The sequence below is a fragment of the Colius striatus genome, chromosome W, assembly GCF_028858725.1.
Source record: "Colius striatus isolate bColStr4 chromosome W, bColStr4.1.hap1, whole genome shotgun sequence".
In the NCBI taxonomy this organism is placed as follows: domain Eukaryota; kingdom Metazoa; phylum Chordata; class Aves; order Coliiformes; family Coliidae; genus Colius; species Colius striatus.
In genome coordinates, this window is record NC_084789.1 from 11,716,145 (window position 1) to 11,741,201 (window position 25,057).

The 25,057-nt window shown below is 42.9% G+C and overlaps 1 protein-coding gene across 3 annotated transcripts in view; it reads left to right on the forward strand.

Annotated features, from left to right (window-relative positions):
- Nucleotides 1–1,313: 1,313 nt before the first annotated feature.
- The window catches only part of LOC133628582 (protein ARK2N-like), a 53,609-nt gene continuing 29,865 nt past the window's right edge, over nucleotides 1,314–25,057 (forward strand). For 2 of the 3 annotated variants that reach the window (XR_009820760.1, XM_062016968.1), the window contains exons 1-2: nucleotides 1,314–1,490; nucleotides 16,065–16,872. Coding sequence is in view for 2 of the 3 variants with exons in the window: in XM_062016968.1 (XP_061872952.1) it covers nucleotides 16,116–16,872 (757 nt within the window). In the remaining variant the exon portion in view is untranslated. Of the gene's footprint in view, nucleotides 1,491–15,174; nucleotides 15,247–16,064; nucleotides 16,873–25,057 lie in introns of those variants that run through there. The other variant, XM_062016969.1, reaches the window with a different exon arrangement.

The following is a 25,057-nucleotide window of genomic DNA, read 5'->3' on the forward strand; positions in this document are numbered from 1 at the left end:
TGTCCTTCATCGTCCTGGAAAGAGCTGGTCTCTGACAAGGGTACATTCTGTCCCCTCATCTAGGTCGTTGATGAAGATGTTGAACAAGACTGGCCCCAGAACTGATCCCTGTGGAACTCCACTGGCCACAGGACTCCAACTCGATTCTGTGCCATTGATCACCACCCTCTGGGCTCTGTCATTCAGACAGCTCTCGATCCACCTCACTGTCCACTCATCCAATCCACACCGCTTGTGCTTTCTGAGGAGGATGCTATGGGAGACAGTGTCAAAAGCCTTGCTGTAGTCAAGGTAGATGACATCTGCTGCTCTCCCCTCATCCAGCCAGCCGGTTATGCACTCGTAGAAGGCAACCAGGTTGGTCAAACTGGATTTCCCCTTGGTGAATCCATGTTGACTCCCCCCGATAACCATCTTTTCCTTCATATGTTTAGTGACAACATTCAGAATAAGTTGTACCATCACCTTTCCAGGAATGGAGGTGAGGCTGACCAGCCTGTAGTTTCCTGGGTCGTCCTTCCTGCCCTTTTTGAAGAGTGCAGTGACATTGGTCTTTCTCCAGTCCTCAGGCACCTCGCCTGTCCATGATTGTTCAAAAATGATGGAGAGAGGCTTAGCAATCACATCAGCCAGCTCCCTCAGCACTCTCAGATGCATCCCATCAGAACCCATTGACTTATGAGCCTTAAGCTTGGCCAACAAGTCTTTAACCTCTTCCACCCAGGGCAAGTCCTCTGCTGTCCTGGCCATCCTATTATCCTTGCTGGACTGGGTTTCCCGAGGGCCGGCTTTGGCCATAAAGACTAAAGCAAAGAAGGCATTCAGTAGTTGTGCTTGTTTTAAACACTTCTGTTTTGCTGCTGGGAAGCCAAATGAAGCAGTGTGTCCTTAGCTGGCAGATAGGCCTTGCTGATCCTCCAGCCTCAGCTTTTCTCAGCCTTCCCACGCTGTCTCAGCCTGGAACACCTTGACATGCCACAGGCACACCGAGGCCGGGTGCATCCCCTCAGGCAATGCCCCGCGGGCCTGGAGTTGCCCGGGGGTCTTTGGAGGATTATCCCGCAGGTGTAGGCGGTGTGGGAAATAGGCGTGTCGAGGAGTGCACCGGGAAGATATAAGGATGCTAGCGTCCATAACACCCCACACTCCCACGGCTGCCCTTGGGAAGCAGTGGCGGTGGGGGGAAAAGGAGGGGGAGGAGGCGGAGCTTCCCGGCTCCGTCGCCGCTCTGCGTCGCGGGGTAGCGCTGTTGGGCGTGGTGGCGGCCGCTCTGTGTGGTGCTTGGCTGCTCTGGTGACGGCGGCGGAGGGAGGAAGTGACGCCGCGCAGCGGGGTTCCGCGGCCTTTGGTGATATTCTCTTTGGCGTTGGGATTATAGAGTGACGGTGTCGGGGGGTGGTGGCGCGGCTGAGATCTGGTTTCTCCCGGCCGCCTATGTCCCAGCTGCTGCCCCCCGGGAGGGAGCCCAGGAGGGGCCCTGAGTCGTCCAGGTGAGGGGGGGCCGGCGCGGCCAGGGCTCGCGTGCTCCGGCGGGGCCGGGCTGGGCCCTTTGGCCGCAGCCACGGGGGCGCTGGGCGGGTGGCAGAGCCGTTGCCGTTAGCTGGGCTGCGGGCGCGGACGGCGGAGTGCTAAGGTAGGGGTGGGTACCTGCCTCTCACTTCCCCGGGGCCGGCGGGAGCGGGCGGGCACGGCCCCGTGGCGCAGCGTTTCACTGGACGTCCTCTGCGCCGATTCTGGGTGCCCAGTGGTGGCTCTGAGCGGATGATATCCATCGCGACCTGACGCGGTGTCGGGAAGGTGGGAGTCCAGTCGCCACTTTTTTTGTCCCAACTTTGCCCAGCGTCAGTGATGAAATTCTTGCCATGGCTCCTGGAAGCAAGTTCTGACCCCTTCGTGTTCCCTAAGACTTCTGTGATGTCTTGTGGGATCGTATTAGCTGTCGGGAGAAAAACCCTTTGAAAAACAAGGCATATAATAGCTCGAGTTTTACGATTCTCTAGGTTTGGGTTTTTTTCTTCTCATCCCTGTTTACCTTGGAGATGTATTTTCTGTGGAAAAAAGAAAAGTTGAAGTGCTCGCTGCTTATCTAGTCTGAGTTCCCCTTGAGCTCCTAACATTTAATGGGTTGCAGATGTGGCTTTTGGGGACACAGCCATCCAAAGAGAATACAGAATTTCGATGTGCTACTTTTTCATTTTAAAAAGGAAGAAAAAAAAAAAATCAATCTGAGCAGACTTGTAATATTTTAATGAGGTTATTGAACAGCTACTTGTGGTGGTTCAGCCATGTGTCCACCAAATCATAACATTACTTCCCCTCTTAAACTGGACAGGAGAGATGAAAAAAATATAAAAAGAGGTTTGTGAGTCGAGATAAGGACAGAGAGATCACATGGCAATTAGTGTCATGGGCAAAACAGACTCAACTTGGGGAGAAAAAGGTTTGATTTATTAAAGGAAGAGTAAGAACAGGGAGATGAGAAATAAAACTGAATCTTAAAAACACCTCCCCCCTCCCCTCCTTCTTCCTGAGACTCTCCTTCCTTCCCCCTCAGCAGCATGGGGGATGGGGTTGCAGTCATTTCACTGCAGATTGACTTTGCCCCTGCTTCTTTTCAGGGGGAGGCCTCATCGCACTTCCCACTGCTACACTGTGGGCTCCCTCCCCACAGGAGACAGTCCTTCATGAACTTCTCCAACATGAGTCCTTCCTATAGGCTACAGTTCTTCATGAACTGCTCTAGCATGGGGCCTCCCATGGGGGCAGCTCCTTACACACTGCCCAACATGGGTCATCCACCAGAAGAACAGTCATTCAGAAACAGACTGCTCCAGCGTGAGTCCTTTACAGGATCACAAGTCCTGACAGCAAACCTGCTCTGGCGAGGGCTCTTCTTTCCCCACAGACTCCCAGGTCCTGCCAGGAACTTGCTCTAATGTGGGCCTCCCACGGAGTCACAGCTTCCTTCAGGCATCCACTTGCTCCAGCGTGGGCTCCTCCATGGGCTGCAAGTGGATCTCTGCTTCCTGGTGGTCCTCCATGGACTGCAGGGGGACAGCCTGCCTCACCACGGTCCTCACCACAGGCCACAGGGGAGTCTTTCTTTGAGGGCCTGAGTACCCTCCTCCCACTCCTTCTCCACCGACCTTAGTGTCTGCAAAGATGTTTTCATATTGTCACTCCCTGTTGCTGCTGCAGTTTAGCAACTGGGCAACAATTTCTTCCCCTTCTCAAATACCTTATTCACAGAAGTATTACCTCAGTCACTAATTGGCCAGGCCTGGGTCAGGTGCAGAGACCATCTTAGAACTGACTGGCCCTAGCCCTATCAGCTGTAGGGGAAGCTTCTGGCAGATGTTTGTTTAAAGAAGCCATCCCTGTAGCTCCCCCCGCTACCAAAAAACCTGGCCCAGGCAAAACCTCCACACTACTTATGGCCGTTTTTTGAAAGGCTATGTTGTTTGGGTTATTTTAAGTTTATATTGTGTAGCTGTTGGGGAGAACTTTCACTTTTGTGAAGTAGCATTTAACTGTATTTATGTCTTAGATTGTTAATAGTGAAACAAGGCTTGTAATAAAGTTTGTGTGCACCTTTATGAAACAATAAGTTAAACAACTATTGTTTGTAACTAGGTATATAGTTTAAACCAACACCAAGTGCCTAATAGCAATTCAAAACCGTGTGTAGAAATGCTATGGCATAAGTCAATCCTGTTTGGTATTGTTTTGGTTTTTTGTTTTTTTTTTTTTTTTTTTTCCCTGGCAAGTAATTCTAGCTTGTAAAAAGGAATGAGTTGTAAGATTTTGAACCTCTGAGCATCTCTTAAAAAATGTAAAGTTTGTCTTAATGCCCCACCAAAAAAAGATTTTTATTTGGTTTTAAGTCTTCTGCCCTAGTTAACATCTGTAATTGCTGTTTCTGTGATAGAAGAGCTGAAAGTCAGGCAGTCAGAACAGTGCAGCTTCTCATTGCCCTGGAGGAGGGAAGCATTGCTTTTATGGAGCAAATAGGTTTGTGACAATGTCATGGTTTGACATGGAGCTATTTCTGGTAATGGGGAAGGGGCTGTAAAGATGGCTCCTGTAAGAAGTTTATAGAAACTCTCCCCAGCTCTAAGCCAGACCCACTTCTGGGGTGGAAGAAGTTGGAAGAGGAAGGTTCTTCCTTCTTTTCTGGCTAGTGGTGGTTCAAGGAGTTGGAAGAGAGAGAGAAGCAACCATATAGACTCCAAGGTCAGTGAGGGAAGAGAGGAGGAGGTGTGCTGGAGCAGAGAGCCCCTTGCATCCTGTGTAGAGGACTGCTGAAGCAGAGATTTGTTTGCACTTTGTTAAAGACACTGCATCGGGGCAGTGACTATGCCTAGAGGAGGCCGTGTCCCATGTGAGGGACCCCGTATTCACAGAAGCTGTAACTGTTGGGAAGAACCCACACCAGAAAAGTTCATTAAGGATGCTTGAGGGACCCTATATTGGAGCAGGGGAAGAATTTGAGGAGTCGTTTTCCTTTGAGAGACGTGGCAGAGACCATCTGTAAGAGACTGACAACATCCCCCATTCCCTACCAATCCCCTCCCCCAAGCCATCGAGGGGGGAGGAGGTAGAGATATTGGGAGCAGTGAGGTGAGCCAGGGAAGTTAAGGACAGTAATAAGGCATTTTTCAAGTACATCAGCAGCAGAAGGAAGATGAGGGGGAATGTGGGCCCACTACTAAGCACAGAGGGTGCTCTGGTGACCAAGGATGCAGAGAAGCCCAAACTACTGAATGCCTTCTTTGCTTCAGTCTTTACGGCCAAGGATGGCCCTCAGGAAGCCCAGTCCAGCAAGGATAATAGGATGGCCAGGACAGCAGAGGACTTGCCCTGGGCAGAAGAGGAAGAGGTTAAAGACTTGTTGGCCAAGATTAAGGCTCAGAAGTCAATGGATCCTGATGGGATGCATCGGAGAGTGCTGAGGGAGCTGGCTGATGTGATTGCTAAGCCTCTCTCCATCATTTTTGAACAATCATGGACAGGTGAGGTGCCTGAGAACTGGAGAAAGGCCAATGTCACTGCACTCTTCAAAAAGGGCAGGAAGGACGACCCAGGAAACTACAGGCCGGTCAGCCTCACCTCCGTTCCTGGAAAGGTGATGGTACAACTTATTCTGAATGTTGTCACTAAACATATGAAGGAAAAGATGGTTATCGGGGGGAGTCAACATGGATTCACCAAGGGGAAATCCAGTTTGACCAACTTGGTTGCCTTCTATGAGTGCATAACCGGCTGACTAGATGAGGGGAGAGCAGAAGATGTCACCTACTTTGACTTCAGCAAGGCTTTTGACACTGTCTCCCATAACATCCTCCTCAGAAAGCTCAAGCACTGTGGATTGGATGAGTGGACAGTGAGGTGGATCGAGAGCTGTCTGAATGACAGAGCCCAGAGGGTGGTGATCAATGGCACAGAATCGAGTTGGAGTCCTGTGGCCAGTGGAGTTCCACAGGGATCAGTTTTGGGGCCAGTCTTGTTCAACATCTTCATCAACAACCTGGATGAGGGGACAGAGTGTACCCTCAGCAAGTTCACTGATGACACCAAACTGAGAGGACTGGCTGACTCCCCAGAAGGCTGTGCTGCCATTCAGCAGGATCTTGAAGCGGGTTCCTCAGCTCAAGAGGGACAGAGAGGCCAGCGCAGGGCCACCAAGATGGTCAGGGGACTGGAACATCTTTCATACAAGGAAAGGCTGTGGGAACTGAGGCTGTGTAGTCTAGAAAAGAGGAGACTGAGGGGGGATCTTATGATTCTACGATTCTATGAAATATCTAAATGGTGGTTGTCAGGACATTGGGACATCCCTTTTTTCTGTGGTATCTAGCAACAGGACAAGGGTAATGGGATGAAGCTGGAACACAAAAAGTTCCTTGGTCTCCTTTCTTGGAGGTCTTCAAGACCCATCTGGACATGTTCCTATGCGACCTGCTCTAGGTTGATCTTCTTCTGCAGGGGGGTTGGACTAGATGATCTTTAAAGGTCCCTTCCAATCCTACCACTCTGTGAGCCTGGGAAGAAAGGAGGGATGCGGAGGGACATCTTAAAGTGCTGCTTGTAATTTTCTCCCCTTTCTGCTCTGGTTTTGCTTTTTGTTCTATTATTTTTCTTGTAGGTAGTAGAATAAACTTTCCAAGTCAAATAGTGGAGTGTTTTGCCTTGGAACTGTAATTGTCAGTGAGCCCTCCCTGTTCTTGTTTTTATCCACAAGGTCCTTGGTTATCTTTTTTCCTCCCATTTTGCTGGGGCCTCTGCCATCCTAAGGAGGATGGGGGTGGATGGGGAGCAGTGAGCAAGCAGTTGTCATGGTGCTTCATTGTTTAGGGGATTGGGAGGAGAGACAGTGGGGGGTGACTGAAGCTAGTAGGTGAGTTTGGGCAGCTGATATTTATGGTCAAGTGTAAGGAGAACAGTTCTGACTCATTTTTAAACACTCACATTTTTAATTGTAGTGTGTTGACTATTTCTGTTTGCTCTTCAGCTCAATTGTTAGTTGGCATCATGAAGAGGTACAATGAGAAATTCCTGAGAAATTGGGAAGAGGAAAGGACTGTGGTCTTACACATTCAAACAAATCATGTGTATTGCAGTACAGCCTGGCCATCTGTGTGTGCTCCATCAGTGCAGGAAGACTGCCTGCTTGATAGAAACTGAAGTGCACAAGCAAGTTGGGAAATGAGTGGATCCATTCAACTGGGTACTGTGGAGGGAAGGGAAAAGGGAAGGAACCTGAAGCCAACCACAAGGCAGTTGAGAACGGTCAAGACAGAGTGATCACTCACAAACCAAGCATGGCTCTAACTGATGAAAGAGAGGTAGGAAGGATGTTTGGGTGCATTTGACAAATGGGCAAATCACCCTGGTAGCTGACAGTGTGGAGGAGATGGGGATTCATGAGGTAAGATAAGATTGGATGAACACAGAGTAAATATAGAGTCATGAGGGGCTTTGAACACTAAGTGTTATGGAGATAAGTTGATGTAACTTAATCAGAACAACAAGAAATAATTGCCTTGGTTGTCTGGACCCCCACATCTCCTTTCTGTGTGTTTACCTTTAAAATGCAGACTACTTTGCCTTGCCTTGATTTTGTTCCCTTGCTTCTCTGTCTTTTGTATATTATCATGTCAACTCCCTTGTCATGGTTTGACATGACAGCCTTTTCTGGTAAGGGAGAAGGGGCTGTAAAGATTACTCCTGTAAGAAGCTCCTTGAAACTCTCCCCAGCTCTGAGCCAGACCCACTTCTGGGGCTGAGCCAATTAGACTGCCTCCATGATCACTTTTTAAGAAGAAGTCGGAATAGGAGGTTTCTTCCTCCTTCTTCCTGTTTCTTCCTTCTTCTGCCACTTCTTCTGGCTGGTGGTGGTGCAAGGAGTAGGAAGAGTGAGAGAAACAACCATGTGGACTTCAAGGTCAGAGAGGAAAGAGAGGAGGAGGTATGCTGGAGCAGAGACTCCCCTGCATTCTACGGAGGACTGGTGAAGCTGAGATTTATTTGCATTTCTTTAAAGACCCCGCATCATCGGTAGAGACGTATTTTGATAATGACCTCAAATCAGGGGCAGAGACTCATTTTGCTAAGAACCCCGAGCTAGGGGTGGAGATTTTCTTCATTAAAACTATGGCCAGAAGAGGCCGTGTCCCATGTGAGGGACCCCGTATTCACAGAAGCTGTAACTGTTGGGAAGAACCCACACCAGAAAAGTTCATTAAGGATGCTTGAGGGACCCTATATTGGAGCAGGGGAAGAATTTGAGGAGTCGTTTTCCTTTGAGAGACTGTCCCTTCTGTCTGTTGTGCAAGATGCCTTGCTGTTCTCCTGGACCTTGTCTCATCCAGACAACTAGCCCTATGATAAGGTGCACGGCTTTCCTTTGGGAAGTTGAGTTACAGTAGGAGTTGATGGATGCTAACCGGCCCAACTGGTAGCCAGTTCTGCCTCTTTGCAGTGGCAATGGACTTTGAGATGGACTTCAGGGCTCCTGGAACTACAGCCTATGTTCCATGGCATTCATTACTGCTTCAAGGTTTCCAAACAACAGCAATAATGACGGTGTTCATGTGTGCCTGCCCTTGCTGGACCGACTTTGATTTTTTCAGGAGACAGCATAAGCCCTTTTCAAATGAATACTGGACTGCTGAGATGATTTTACTGCTTCAAAATTACATTGCAGTTCTCTTGATGTGACAATTGTAGCTATTAGCAGATAACACACTGTGTAATTACTTTCAAGATATTTCATATAAATGTTCTTAATAGGAAAAAATCTGTTCTTTGAAGATTGGGATCAATTTGTTATTCTCAAGCATTTAAAAAATGTGGCTTTGCAGTAAGCACTACTTTGAGCACGGTAGAACAATAGACCAACAATTCTTGAGGATGTCTGTTTCTGTAGAATCACAGAATTGGAAGAGACTTTGAAGATCATCTGGTTCCAACTCCCTGTCACGTGCAGGGGCACCTTCCACTAGACCAGGTTATATAAAGCCCCATCCAGCCTGGTCCTGAACCAGCAAAGGAAGCACAGAATACATCTCCTTTGAGTAACAGAATTGGATAGGTCAAGTGGGAAAACTTTCTACACTGAAAATATTAGAAAAAATCGTACATCCATATGACTGTCCTCAGTAGGGTGACCTTCTGCAAGCTAATGTATGGCAGAGAGTAAAAGAAATGAAGCATGGCTATCCTAGCATTGATTTCAGCTACTAGTTTTGTTGAAAGAATAATGAAAAATCTAAAGAGCAAGTCAATTAGAATTTTAGGAACAGAGTAATAAAAATATGCCCCCTCAAATTTTAGAGAGTGTTGTAGGCCATAAATTGCTATGCATTTGAGAAAAAATGGTTTCACTATAAGAAAGAAATGAGATTTTTAGAAGACTAAGTGCAGCCAATCCTGTGTGCCTTTATCTGTATGCTAATGAATTTAGTTTTATGAAGATTTTTTTTTTGACAGAGTTCCAGTGCAGCTGGTGAATGTTTCTGGGAGCTTGTGTGCAGGCTTATGAACTAACTCAAAGCTGGTAGTTACCTTTTCATTTGAAAAGGCGGAATATATGCATTAAGTATTCCAATGCAAAGGGCTGTATTTAAATGTAAAGTCTTGCTTCTTACTATGAAAAATGCTGCTTTGCAGAGCATCCTTTGCAACCTTTAAAAGCTTTCTTTTAACACATGCTTGTAATTTTTATTCAATCTTGTATAATTTTAGATGCAGCCTGTTGAGCTGCATCTTGGTAGGAGCAGTCTATTTTTAACCTTGGTTTGTACAAAATCAGTTGAAACACAGCATTAGTTTAATCCTTTCTTCTGTTTCACACCACAATTCTCCTGTTGGTGGAAGGGTCCTAATTTTTAGGGTTGTTACCAGGCCTGATTTATGAATCATATGAGAGAGCCAGCTCCACTCCCAGAAATGTGCCTTAGGTAGAACTGTATGCCAGTGAATCAGCTTCAGGGCAGCATTTTCAAAGCAACACTATATACATTACACAGTATCTGTGTGTGGGTGGCTTAGTGTTATGAAAAATCTTCTCTAGATCATTGTGTACCCACATCTATGCAGAGCTGAGTCAACTGTCTTGAGTTACATTGAGTGCTTGTCACACTTTTATTATTTTAGTTGCTTAGACATTTTGTTGTTGCGCCTATCTGTGTTATTCTTACTAGAATGTCACTGGTGAGTTTGCTGAATTAGATGTGTTGACTTTTAATTGAAAGGAAGGCAATTAAAGTAAGCAAAATAGCATGACCAACAGGCAGGCACACTACAAAGGTTTCTGGTGAAACTTTGGAAGTGGCCAGTCATATCTTCAGAGTTATGTGGCTCTCTGTCAGAAGAGAACATAACTTGGTCTTTGCCAAAAGTTTCTTCTCTACTATGAAATGGTCTTGTGTGTTATGACCAACTCTTCAGTACCCAGGTCATGTGCTGTTTCTCTCCTTTCCCAGCCCACCACCCTTAGACACATAGTCTATCAAGTGTTTGATATCTCTTGATGAATGTTTCAATTTTTTTAAGAGGCAGCTGTTTTACATAATTTTATTAGCCTTAGTTGTATACATTTGTCATTATCTCTCTCGCATGTCTGATTTATTCCATCCATGCTCAGTTATGTTGGGTAAATGTGAGATAATGTAATCCACTGGTAATGGAAATAACTGTTTATGTAAGTATGAGCCACTATAGTCTTCAATTCTATGCAAATATGAGATCATATTCAGATTTAGATGAAAATATTGACCAAACAAACCTATCATAAAGGCTCTGCGAGTGGCTAGTTATTGATTGATAAAGGGCATGCATGCCATCTTGAATATAATTCTGTGCAGTAGTATATATTACTTAATAGTATACATTCCATAATAGGTATTCTTTAGGGCACTACTAACCCCTTTGAATTTTTTTTTTTTTACAAAAAAAAAAAAATCCCTTTTCAGAGCAAACAGTAAAGAAACACTCAGTATCCTTTCATGTGTCTAGTTGCAAACTGTGAGTTCAAGGTATGATGAGACCAAACCGCAAGTAGTTTTTAATCAGATTTGTTTTTTTTTTCTAAAGGGATGGTTTGTGCTTGCCCTCCTTTCCATCCTTCCTAACATCTCTGGCAGAAAATGTCACTTTATTTTCTGTTTTTTATTTTCTGCTAAGTGAAGTAAAAGGATAAGCCAGTTCTAGTGCAAAGGAGGGAATATGACTGTGCAGCCACAATTAGTTGGTAAAAGAGTAAGGAGTAAAACCTGTTAGTGGCAGCAAATGATTGGATTGACTGGACTCTCTGCTAATCTGACCTTCAAAATCTTTCTGGATTTCTTCACTAAAATGTAGGTTTCAACCTAACTGCCTTTATAAATGAATCCGCAGTTCAAAAACATTTCCCAGGTAAAGATACAGTTAGGTATTTAATGGCTTCTAGATAGTGGTATGTTCTATGTGTGGCTGGCAAAATAAAATAATTTCTGTGGGGAAAAGTCTAGCACAGAAGTTTTTACAGAATTGCATCTTAAAATCAGTGCAGTATCTCTGCGTCAGAGAAAGGAGAAAGACATTTATCAGGAATGTCTAAGTATCCATCTATGTCTGTAATCACAACTTATTTTTCAGTGCCATGTTCTTATTTAATTAAAAAATGGTCTTTCTCTAGTATCACCTTGCAATTACCTGTTCTAGTACTGTTATGAGAAAAGTGAGTGGCAAAGAAGGAATAGGAGTTTTTCAATATAGTCACTTCTATTTGAGAACTGTTTAGATGAGATTTAAATCAGTATATTTTCATTTTCTTTGAGACAAGGCTTTCCTTGGCATAGATATTTTCCTTGGCACTGCCTGCATTCTTCCTTGCAGCAAAATCTGTTTGAGTCATGATAGACTCTTTTTACACCGCAATAAATACAAAGTTCTTTTTTTAATGCATAGTAATACTCAGATTGTTTACATTTCAATAGGCAGTATTGGGTCTGAGGTGGTGGTGATTTTTCCACAGCAGCCCTTCTGTTGGTAGCTAAAAATGTGTATTGAAAGCACATCAATGTTTTGGCTACTGCTAGTGCAGCATCAAGACTGTCCCTCCAACATTTCTTCCCCCACCTTCACCAGTAGGCTGTGGATGGGCAGGATCCTAGGAGGGGCCACAGCCAGGAAAGCTGACCAAGGAGATATTCCATACCATATGACATCAGCTCAGCAATATAAACTTGAGGAGAGGAGCAGGGAGGGGGAGGCATTTATGATTCACTTTTACCTTCCAAAGCAGCTGTTACGTGTACCAAAGCCCTGCTTCTTGGGAAGTGGCCGGACATCGCTGCTGATGGGAAGTAGAGAGTAACATCTTGATCTGTTTTGCTTCTCACGCCTGTGACCTTGCTATTTCTTTATTAAACTGCTTTTATTTCAGCCCGCGAGGCTTCCATCTTATTTTCTCCCCTCCCTGGCTTGCTGAGGATGGGGGTGACAGAGTGGCATGGTGGGTACCTGGCATCCAGTCAGGGTCAAACTACCACAGGTTTTGACCAGAGCTACTTTTGTCAAGTTATTAGTCCCTGTGCTGCCTTCTCACTGAAATCACTGATCACCATGTGAGAGATCAAACCAGCGTGATTTGAGTAGTTAAAGTAAGATCCTGCTCAATACCTTAAGATTTTTTTTTTTTTAATTATAATTACTGTTAGCAAGATGGCAACATGTAGATGAAACAAAAGGTTTTTTTCTAGCTGATAGGCCAGAGAGATGGAAAGGAAAATACTCGTGTTCTTACAGTCCCTTTGGGAGCTGTGAGGGAGATGATTTTGATGTTACCAAGTAGGACATTTTTGAAAAAAGAGTTTCTAGTTCACTTTGGCTGCCCTTCAGCTTTGTGTCAAGCTCCGATCTTTGTGTTCTTCAGGCTAAAAGGATGAATAGTGCAGAAGCTGTTCTGCAGTTAATATGAATTTTTAAATACGTTTTGTTTGTCCATACTAATATTCTTCTGATATGTGTTTGAGCAACCAAACTTCTTCTTGTGTGTACATTTCAAATCTCTTTGAAAAGAAAATATCTTTAGAAAAAAAGTGCATGACCAGAGCAAAGCTGGGGAGTTGGACCTAGGAGGTACAATATATATCCCACTCTGTTAAACTCTTGGCCAGTCATTCAACCATCAAATCTGTGTCTTACTTCCATGTGTTATAGGAGAATTATTTGATAATGTAGATTTGCAAATGAAATATGGAAATACTGATTTTTTTACAGTATTAGGATGTGTTTATGTATCAGAACCTATTCATCACTTCAGTTTGTTGAATCTGTGCTATGTCCTTGGAAATAAATTGGTTCTTATGTCATACTTATTGCCTACATTAAATTACCATCTCCAGAAATTCTGCTTTTAAGTTGCTTTCAAGGCACTTTTACTCAGTGCAAGTATTGAAAAACATTTTTCTTTATATATGTTCCTCATCTCATCTTTCTTGTGTTGTCTGATGTTAACTAATCTTGCTTTCTTTAATTGGTGTTTCTCCCCCATAAATAAATTCATAATTCTCTTGCACCACACAGCATTTAATTCATTAACCTGAGGGAAGCATGAACTCTATTTCAGTAGTCTTTACAAATGAAGTTTGAAAGTGGGACATAGGACAACACAGCTTTTCACAGCACTTTTTAAAAGCAGAGAAGTTGCCTTATTCTGTGCTGCAGATGGAGGGGGGGGGAAGCAGCATAGAATGACATACAATTACAGGCAGCTTGGGATGGTTCAGGAAACTAAAGAAGGATTGTCAGGGTACAGAAAAATCTCTGAACAACCCTTGCTTTCTCAGGCTGCTCAAGTACTAATGGCCCTCATCTGCAGAAATGCATTTAAAAAAAAAAAAACAGTAGATTAAATCCTACTACTGCTTTTTTTTTTCTACACTTTTTTTGAAGTGCCATGAATTTATCACTTCTAAACCCATGGACGATTTGTTCCTTACCATTTATCTGTAAGGAGACATGATAGTTGAAAGATCTTTATTCTGTGTTGAATTCCAAGTGAAAATTTGTGGAAGATGACATGTAAATAATGAAGATAAAATGATTAATATTGATCTCTAAAAATAAATTTCCCTGAAGGTGCTTCAGGTGCTTTTGGGTTGATAACATGTAAGTTATCAATCAGATAAATAGCTTGAGTTTTGTATTTGCACTGAAGCAATGCAATTTATTAAAGTATAACTTGAAGTAAAATATAGGATACTGATGTGGTTGGATACTGTTTCTTGTTTGCAGCCCTCACTCTTTGATGCTGTTTCCCTGGCATATTTAAGAGACACGAAGTCAGCCTGTAGGTTCTCATGCAACCAGGATTTGTATGGGAGACGTTCAAGGAGCACTGGAATGATGTATTAGATACTCCTAAAAACTCTTTACGTGGCTCACCAGCATGATGCTTCTCTGTTAGAAACAAGTCACATATCTAATGCTTCTGAAGACACTTCCTGTAGATGTTATAAACCTTTTGTCCTTGACAATTTAGTATCATTTCATGGAGTTTCTTGTAAGTAGGTCTTTGGTATGTAGGAGTAGTTCCACTGGAAAAGGGGTTTGTAGTCTTGCTCCGTAATGTTCAGCAGCTGCTCTGTTTCTGCTCAGTGACTGCATTTCTCCTATGTCATGTTGGTACTGTAAGTTTGCAAATTGCCATAAAAAGATTGAAATTTTATAAGGTTGAGGTCTTGTTCAACTGAAAGTAGATTTCTCATAAATAGGGAAAATGAACCATATCCTGATCTGTCTGGGTAGATGACTACCTGTCATGGGGAAGGGGCTGTAAAGATTGCTCCTGTAAGAAGTTTATAGAAACTCTCCCCAGATTTGAGCCAGACCCACTTCTAGGGCTAAGCCAATTAGACGCATCCACGATCACTTTATAAGAAGAAGCTGGAAGAGGAGGCTTCTTCCTCCTTCTTCCTGTTTCTTCCTTTTTCTGTCCCTTCTTCTTCTTCTGGCTGGTGGTGGTGCAAGGAGTAGGAAGAGTGAGAGAAACAACCATGCGGACTCCAAGGCTAATGAGGAAAGTGAGGAGGAGGTGTGCTGGAGCAGAGACTCCCCTGCATTTTACGGAGAGGACTGGTGAAGCTGAGATTTATTTGCATTTCTTTAAAGACCCCACATCAGCGGTAGAGACTTATTTTGATAATGACCCCGTATCAGGAGCAGAGACTCATGTTGCTAAAGCTGACCCTGGACCAGGGGCAGCGATTCACCTCGTTAAAGGCCCCGAGCCAGGGACAGTGACTATGACTGGAGGAGGCCATGTCTCGTGGGAGGGACCCAATCACTTCACTACAGACCCCGAGCCAGGGACAGTGATTTTCTTCTTTAAAACTATGGCCAGAGCAGGCTGTGTCCCGTGGAAGGGACCCAATGTTCACAGAAGCTGTAACTGTGGGGAGGAACCTAAAACAAAACAGCTCATTAAACTTATGCTCAGAATAGGCCAAGTCCCGAGGGAGGGACCTTGTATCTGCAGAAACTGCAACCCTGGCAAAGAACCCACACCAGAGATATTCACTAAGGACCGCATCCTGTGTGAGGGACCCTGTATCAGCAGAAGCTGCAGCGTCTGGGAAAAATCCACACCAGAGAAGTTCGTTAAGGACTGTGTCCCGGGGGAGGGACCCTACGTTGGAGCAGGGGTAGAATGCAAGGAGTCATCCTCATCTGAGAAGAGAAAAGCGGCAGAGCCCATCTGTGAGAGACTGACCACATCTCCCATTCCCTGCCCCCCTTAGCCGTGGAGGGTGGAGGAGGTAGAGATATTGGGAGCAGTGAGCTGGGCCCGGGAAGAAAGGAGGGCTGGGGGAGGGAGATCTTAAAGTGTTGGTTGTAATTTTCTCATCATCCTACTCCCTTCTTGCTTTTATTCCGTTCTGTTTCTTGCAGAATAAACTTTCCTACTTTCCTCTCTAAGTCGAGTACTGGAGTCTGTTTTGTCTGGGACCGTAATTGGCAGCAAGCCCTCCCTGCCCTTGTCTTAATCCACAACAACCTTGCTTATCTTTTTACTCCCATTTCGCTGGGGCCTCTGCCATCCTAACGAAGGTGGTGGTGAACGGGGGCATTGAGCGAGACACTGTCGTGGTGCTGCTGTACTAGCTGGGTCAAACCATGACACTACCAAGTCTAGAAATATTTAGGTTTGCATTGTTCATAAGAGCCAAAATTCTGCATTAAAATATGTTCCAAGTTCTAGATAAAGAAGTTTAGCATATCTTTCCTATAAAACATTTATTTAAATTTTTTAAAGTTAGAGTTTAGAATTTTTTTGTTATTTTTTGATCTGTTTTGATTATTCTAGTGAGGAGAATGACATTTATTGTGATTCCAGTGCCATCTTTCATGGGTGTGTAAAAGGATGAATAGTTTCGTGTAACAGGATAAGTGTGCTAGGAGGAAATAAATGAACCACCCTGCCTGTAATTGAAAGCAACTAGTTGTTTAGGTAATACTTTAAAGAGCAGGATGGAGTTATTTGGGTAAATTATTCTTACTGTTCTGTTCTTGTACAGGCTGTTGTGCTGCTGAAGCCCGTATCTAGTTTACCCAGTCTTCCAGACTGCATGCTTCATGCTTTGAGATCGGGAGGACCTTGGTCTTCTGAAATGAAGGCAGTGGGAAAAGCAGAACTTGTTGATTCGGAAGTACGACCAAAGACTTCTGAAAAGCAAGAGACTGTTCCTGATGAAGATGGACCTATAGTACTTGAGATGCAGACTCAGAAAGACACCATGCCCGCTGCAGCAGACTCTGTGGTGCTCTCTTCGATGCCTTGCTTACTGATGGAACTGAGGCGAGACTCCTTGGAGTCTCAACTAGCATCTACGGAGAGTGATAAGCCAACGAGTGGTCGAGTTTACGAGAGTGACTCTTCTAATCATTGCATGCTTTCCCCTTCTTCCAGTGGGCATTTGGCTGACTCAGATACACTGTCTTCCACAGAAGAGAACGAACCCTGTCAAACTGAAGCTGCTGCAGAGAGAGACCCTTCTGCAGTACCTGAGGCTTCAGTTGGGAGGAAATGCAGACGATCCAGGTCTGAAAGTGAAAATTCAACAATGGCTGCCAAGAAAAACCGACAGTCTAGCGATAAGCAGAATGGTCGAGTTACCAAGGTAAAAGGTCATAGAAGCCAAAAGCACAAAGAAAGAATCCGGCTCTTAAGACAGAAACGGGAGGCAGCTGCTCGCAAGAAGTACAACCTGCTGCAGGACAGCAGTACCAGTGATAGTGACCTGACATGTGACTCGAGCACGAGTTCATCAGATGATGATGAAGAGGTTTCAGGGAGCAGCAAGACAATCACTGCAGAGATACCAGGTAGAGGATGTTTTTTAAACTGAACTGTAATGTATCTGACATAATTTCTCAGCTGTCATGCTAAATTAGATGAGTGACATTTGAGGAAAAAACAGGAGAACTGCAGCTCTGTGTAGATTTGAAGACTGCAGTATATTAACAAGATATGGCCAAATTGTAAAATCTGTTCTGGGGTTTCAGTGCACTTTTGCATACCAACAAAGCATAGAAAATGTAAATTGGAGGAAGGACTATCTTTGAATTCTGGAATTTGCATATCTTTTCCTTTGTAAGCCTATATGAACTCCTATCAACGCTGTCAAATCCTATTCAGTGGTGATAATCTAATAAATATGTTCTTAAAGCAAAGCTGGCCACTTAATATATTAAGACCACAGCTCAGCAGCTGTGTGAAAAATACCATGACATACCTCTTGCCTGTGTTACAGTAACTCTCTGTTCCTTATTGCATTTAGGCTGTGCTTTCAGCTCTACATTTCAGTGCATGCCAAACCTTTTTAGCCTCAATGTAAATTCTTGCAGATGGTCATCTATTTTAGGACATCAATATGAATTTGTTTATGCAGGTGCCCAAGCTATATCAATATAAATTTTCAAGCTATTACTATTTTCCTATGTCATAAGGATTTATCATTTCTATACCTTTAATTTCCTGGCATATCCGTGTTAAGATTGGAGGCAGCAAATTATAGGGGCCTTCTCATGATTTTATTAACAAAAGAAAGATGAATTCTTCAAGGTTTTTTTGTCTGCTGAGTCTTTGTTATTTTATCAGCTTAAGTACCATGGAAAGGATTTTGTGTGAATTATTCTTGCAGCATATTATACCATAGAACCGTTGTCATATGGCAAACTTCTTATAGCAATTAAAAATAAAATCACATAAAAAGAAACTTTTTGGCTTGCCAATTTTTACTGGGTTCCATGCCTTTTTGCCTCTTGTGCTAGAATATTTTTTGGAAGATAAATATCAGCTTATACAGGGCAAGAACATTCAAAGGAAAACTGCAATAATTAGTCTGAAGTTGCTGAACTAATGTTTGGTAGATTAATTATTCAAAATATTTGCAGCAGATTTTACAAATAACTATTTTAACTCACTTGATTACTGTGAAATTATGTCACCCTGAGAACTGTTATTTTTCCCACATTTTGCTAGGAAGCAGATTCCACAAAGGAAGTTAATGTTATTAGAAAGTCTTGGAAAGGTATAGCCCTCCTATAATTATTGTGTATTAAACTTTTAATAGAGATCTAAAATTTTTACCAATTTAGTAGTTAGCTTCTGTCTTTCATAGTTTTTTGCATTTTTATTTACCATATTTACACTTTATTGGGTAATTGAAGCCTGATTTAAAGCCTGTCAAAGACTATTTCATTGAGTTTTGGGACAGGTTCCTCTCCATTCCCCGAAAAACCTTGTCACCCAGAAAGACACCATGTGGTATTTTTCACATCTGCTTAGATTTTGACTTCCATTGCAGAGACCTAAAACCACTCTAGGGTACTTTCTGTGTCACTAGGCTCTGTGTCTTATCCCTGAGGTGTTTGCAGTGAAAAGGTCTCATTGCAGTGCACAAAAAAACTTGATTTAGTGATAATTACACTGAGGCCCAATTTTACCTGCAGTGCAAGATGTGGGAATGCAAAAACCATCCCAAGGAACAATAATGTTTATTCTTATTTCATAGCATGTATCCTCTGTTTGATCCTAATTACTTTTAAGACATTTCAAAACTTTTGAGCTGTCCTTTTGGAATTAGGTACAACGTGTACTTGCCACGTTATGGTTTTCCTTTAAATAGAAATTACTTTGGTTTATGGGAAATACGTCTCCAAGTACAAGAGAAACATATTCTTTATAGAGATAAAGACAAGATTGGCCAAAAATGCATCCTGTGCTACTTGTGGGTTAATGAAATGTTGTGGTCTTAACAGATGCAGTGAAGCTGTGAGTCTGAGGAGAACTCGCAGCTCTGTTGCAGTGGTTGCCACCTGTGATCCCTTCTTGGAACTGACAAAGTGCTTAAATTATTGTTTTTGCTAGAAAGCCATTTTAGTGCACTTAGCATTACACTGTGAATATCCTCAATTTAGAGAATGAACATGTAGTTAGAAAATAATACAGGGTATCAAAAAGCATTACTGGAAATTCAGGCCACAGTCAAAAGCTAAGAGATTTAACTTGAACTCGAATCTTAAGAAACTAGAGTGTATCTGTCAGAAGGACATAAGCTGGAAAAAACTTTTGCCTTTTACTTCTGAAAAAAAGTCTGTACATGTTGATGCAGAAGAGTTTTACAGGTAGCCCGTGTCCCCCTTAGTCTTATTGAATTTGGACACAGCTGTAGTCTTGGTGACTGTCTCAACGTAGCTTATTATTGGGATTGATTTTTTTCAAACGTCTGTCCGAAAAATAGTTTTGTCAATAGAGATGCTCCAAAATTTTTAGTGATAATGTGGCCTTCATGTATGAAGGTTATACATACTCTGGCTCAACCCTCTATTGACACACGTAACGTTACAGAAGACAATTCACTTTGTATGGTGTGAAAATTCAAGTGCCGCATTTGACAATACAGTGATATCTCATTTTGTGTTACTAAACCTCTTTCATTTTAATAATGCAGTTATTCTTTTTTTCCAAACTATCCACATCACTAGCTCTGAAATATGGCTAAATTAGTAAGGTAAGGAAAACATTCAGTGAAGTACATAATAATGCCATGAAGTTGTGAACTAAGCAGTTGTGCAACAGAATCACTTCTCTCTGCTGAACTCTAATATAATGTGGATTAAAATGCTGGCAGGCTTCTTTTTCTTCTCAAGAAAGACTGAAGAGTAAAGAGTTGAGATCTTACTGGTAAAACTTCAAAACAAATATTGTGAGCTCAGCAGGAGCTAAGCACAATATATGTTATTCTGAATGCATTATATGGTGTTAATTTACACCTGAAAATACAGGTCCAATCTAAGCTTCGTGAATGCTACATGAAAATCTTTTTACTGACCTGAGCAGTCACAATTAAGTTGGACTCTTCAAATCAGGGAATGTCACAATTTTTTAATTACTGCAAATGAAGAGCACTTTTTTGTCTTTTAATGATTGAGCCTCTGTTGATATTTAGGATTTTACCAATCTTAAGCACCAAATAGCATTCACAGCATAAGAGAATGATTTTTGAGTCCTGAAATAGGTTCTCCTAGAACTGCTTCTCTTGATAGTTTTTACTTAAAATAAATTCAAATTTGACCATGCAAATTAACTTTGAATGAACTTGGCATGAGAGCAAGTCTGAGAATCAATATTCATTTCTGTGTAAACACTTTCTTTGGAAGAAGGAGTTTGTAAAAATTCAAATATAGTGAAAAATACTGGCATTTAACCACCATTGTGCTTTCTACAACTCGGAAAAAATCAAATTTAGATGGGGTGTCTAGTGTTTTAGGCTTTAAAAAAAAATCTATTAAAAAGTTTGAATATACAGAATTCAGAGAGAGAGGCACAGTGTGTGTGAGGGACTCTCAACCAGGTTATTTCCTTGTAAGAATTGTGCACAGACCTTGATTGAAGCATCTTGTAAGGGATGAATTTGGTGGAAGTAACTCAGAATGACAACTACATAAGAACAGAGGAAAAAAAACCCCATCTTGATAGGAGTGATTTGCAATAAGACACTCATTTGGAAATGTTGAGTAACATAAAGCTGCAGATGAATCCACCATTGCTAATTAAGAATGAAGATGTGGCCTGTCTTCTGAAGTTGTTACATTGGCAGACTTAGTAAATTAAATAAATTTTTATTTGATTATTATTTAGATAATACTTAATAGATCCCATAAAGAGACAGCATTAGGGCATTTCTTAGGTGGTATTTTGCAGGAGATATTATCTTAAAAATGAGTCTTGGATTCTGACCCCTTTGTGATTGCAAATTTCTTTGCCTTTTAATTTGGTGTAACTAAAAAAATGATAAGTTTACAGATGGCAAAGGGACCAATGAAAAATAGGCCAGCATTTTTAATGTAGCAAAAATACTATTTCAGACTTGATTTTCTTTTTAACCCTGAAAGCCAACAGTAAAGAAAAGACTGAATACTTTTTCACTGAGACGATTGTTAAGCATTGGAACAGGTTGTCCATGGAGATGGTGGAGTTACCATCCCTGAAGATACTTGAGAGGTGCATAGATGAGATGCTGAGTGACATGGTTTAGTGTTCATAGAATCATAGAACTGGGTTGCAAGGAACCTCTAGAGATCCAGTGCAACCACCCTGCCAAAGCTGGTCCACCTAGATCAGGTCACACAGGAATGCATCCAGGCGGGTTTTGAAAACCTCCAGAGAAGGAGACTCCACACTCTCCCTGGGCAGCCTGTTCCAGTGCTCCGTCACCCTTAAAGTAAAGAAGTTTTTCCTTAACTTTAAGTGGAAACTTCTGTGTTCCAGCTTTAGTCCATTACCCCTTGTCTTGTGTCATGCTTTAGGCCCATCAGGGGACAAAAGACCACGATTAGACTCAAGTACCAAAGACTTGAGAATTGTCAAAGGGCAGGGAGGGCTTAATTGCTGCTTATGGTCCAGGACAAAACAGACCAAGCTACTCGGCTTGGGGAAGAAAACAGAAAATAATTTAATCCAACATCAATTAAAACATAACCATGAAACCCCAAAACATAACAAACACAAAACAACACAGAGTGGTACAACAATGAAGAGTGCAACCAGCCCTTTAAGACCACCTTCTCCTCACCCCTCCCCTCTTCCTGGGCTCAGAACACTGATCCCGATGTCTTTATTTCCTCCCTCACTGAATGGCTCAGGGGAGCAGGGGCTGGGAATTTCAGTCAGTCCCCCTGCTCCTCCAATGGGGTACCTCATACACCCTGCAACCCTGCATGGGCAGTTCCAATGTGAATTCATCCCAAAGGCTGCAGCTCCTTTCTGCCTCTCGTGTGGGTCTGCTCTGCAGCCTGCAGACTCTCCAGCATGGCCTGCGCCATGGCCACCCCCTCACACAGTCTCTTGCCCGTACGGGTGCACTCACCGGGAGCTGCTGGTGGCTCTCAGTCCTGTCATTGCACTCCATGAGTTGCAGGGGTACAGCATGCATTCTCGCCACAGGTTGCAGAGGGGTTTCTGGTCTGTCGCTCCCCCTTCCTTCCTCCTTCTCTTGACTGTGGGGTCCGCATGGTCGCCTCTATCTTGTACTGCTCTTACACTTCCTCCCAAGCACTTCAAATTCTCGTCCTTAAATAGTGATTGTAGAGGCGCCAGATTGGCCCAGCTGGGCCAGGGGTAGGTCCGAACCCAAGATGCGGGGGAAAGTCCAAGAACTCTTTACCGGGTCTTCAGTGCAACCCTCTCCCCCGTTACCAAGCAAAAATGGCTCCTTGCTAAACCATGACATCCTGTCACTGGATATAAAAGAAAAAAGTGTTACCCCATCCCCTTGATATACACATTTCAAATACTTGTATTAATAAGGTCCCCCCTCAGTCTCCTCTTTTCTAGACTAAACAGCCCCAGTTCCCCCAGCCTTTCATCATATGAAAGATGCTCCAGTCCCCTGATCATCTTGGTGGCCCTGCGCTGGACTCTATCCAGAAGTTCTCTGTCCCTCTTGAGCTGAGGAGCCCAGAACTGGACACAGGACTCCAGATGAGGCCTCACCAGGGCAGAGTAGAGGGGGAGAAGAACATCCTTTGACCTGCTGGCTCTAGTCTTCTTGATGCATCCCAGGATGCCATTGGCCTTCTTGGCCATGAGGGCACATTGCTGGCTCATGTTTAGTTTATTATCAATCAGGACTCCCAGGTCTCTCTCTGCAGAGCTGCTCTTCAGCAGTTTGACCCCCAGCTGGTACTGGTGCATGGGGTTGTTCCTTCCCAGATGCAGGACTCTGCACTTGTCCTTGTTGAACCTCATGAGGTTCCTCTCTGCCCAACTCTCAAACCGGTCAAGATCTTGCTGAATGGCAGCACAGCCTTCTGGTGAATCAGCCAGTCCTCCCAATTTGGTGTCATCGGCGAACTTGCTGAGGGTACACTCTGTCCCCTCATCCAGGTCGTGGATGAAGATGTTGAACAAGACTGGCCCCAGAACCAATTCCTGTGGAACTCCACTGGCCACAGGACTCCAACTTGATTCTGTGCCATTGATCACCACCCTCTGGGCTCTGTCATTCAGACAGCTCTCGATCCACCTCACCGTCCACTCATCCAATCCACAGTGCTTGAGCTTTCTGAGGAGGATGTTATGGGAGACATGTCAAAAGCCTTGCTGAAGTCAAGGTAGATGACATCTTCTGCTCTCCCCTCATCTAGCCAGCTGGTTATGCACTCATAGAAGACTATCAGGTTCATCAAACAGGATTTCCCCTTGGTGAATCCATGTTAACTTCCCCTGATAATCATCTTTTCCTTTATATGTTTAGTAACAACATAGAGGATGAGTTGTTCCATCACCTTTCCAGGGATGGAGGTGAGACTAACTGGCCTGTAGTTTCCTGGGTTGTCCTTCCTGCCCTTTTTGAAGACTGGAATGACATTGGCCTTTCTCCAGTCCTCAGGCACCTTGCCAGTCCTCCACGAACTTTCAAAAATGTCGGAGAGTGGTCCTACTCTGAGCTCCTTGGGGTCCTTCAGATACTTTGGTCTTAATTACAGATCTTATTTTAAAATAAAAAATCTCCCCTTCCAAAAGAGCTGAATGCCCACTTGTTTCATTAGGGTCCCACTCCCCGTCATCCTCATTTTCATCAGGACTGTCCCAAATGTTCCCATCCCATCTTCACATAATACTATCAAATTTTAAATGTTCCTAATATTTTGAAGATGGGGAGCTTTTAGTAACATCAATTCTTATTTTTCTTCCAAATTTTTAGACTTTTCCTTAGATTCTTTCAACTGTTGTGCCAATCGTTGACTTTGGGACATTAAAAACAATTTTGCTTTTTTCTTTTGTCTCATTTTCTAAATCATTATTTGTTTTTATCTTCTGTTCTCTCCATTGTCATGCAGCCTTTAAACATAGTGCTAACACATGCCAAATGATACCTTTTCCCTTTTTATCTTTCAATGTTCTCCTGTTTTTCTCAACCTTTTCTTGAATTCCTTGCCAATCAGACCAATTTGCTACTGACCCAATGGTCCTCCATGTCAATATTTATACTGTGCCTCTGTAGGTATTTCTTTAAACACTTTGCCAGTTTTTCTGAATTGTTTTGCCATCCTGTCCGTGATGTCAGTTGTTCCTTGGGCAAACTCAGAGGATATAGCAACATGGAATTTTATTTTTCCAGAATAATATGAATATTTGAATTGGAAATATATATTTCATATACAGTTTCAATCAGGATAAGAATATAGGTTTTCTGTTTTAGTAGGCAAATGGGTTAGAGGTACACTATACAATAATAGTACTGTAGTTACTACTTATTATTAATTGAATTAACACTTAGAGCTAGTTTATTTTATAGAGAATTCTTATTTTATAGAGAATGGTGTTGCTCACCCATATCAAAGACAGAGGACAATTCTCTTTCTCTCAGCTCCAGAGGGTAACCTTGAGGGGTGATCCTGCTCAAGGGGGAAGATTTTCAGACACACTGCAGAGTATGAAGAAAACCTCTCACCCCACAGATATGGGACTGGACTTTTATAGAATAAAGTGATTGACTGTCAACCATCTTGTTGTTGAATTTATATCTCTGTAGAGCTAGCAAGAACATTATCTCCGAGATGTCTGTTTCACTGCCCACTAGCTCAGGAGTTTTCTCATCAAGTCAGGCTGATTTGTAATGGCCTTTGCCACTAGAAAACAGCACGACCTTAAGCTTGTACCTTATTACTAGGGAGATTGCTCTGCTACACTCCAGTCCTTTGGCACCTCACCTGTGCTCCACAATTATGGCGATGGGCTTGGCAGTGTTAGGTTAGTTGTTGGACTTGATGATCTTAAAAGTCTTTTCCAACCGAAATAATTATATTATTCTATTCTATAAATAAGGCTTGTTATAAGAACTTGAAGGGAAGCATTTGAAACATTGATTTACTGCTACTGTAAATTGTAGATATATGATGAATGATGCCTTTTAAAAATTTTATTGCAGGGTAATATATATTTTAATGCATAGTCTCTTCAGCTCACAAAATAATTTTGTTAGCTTTGGCCATGCATTCT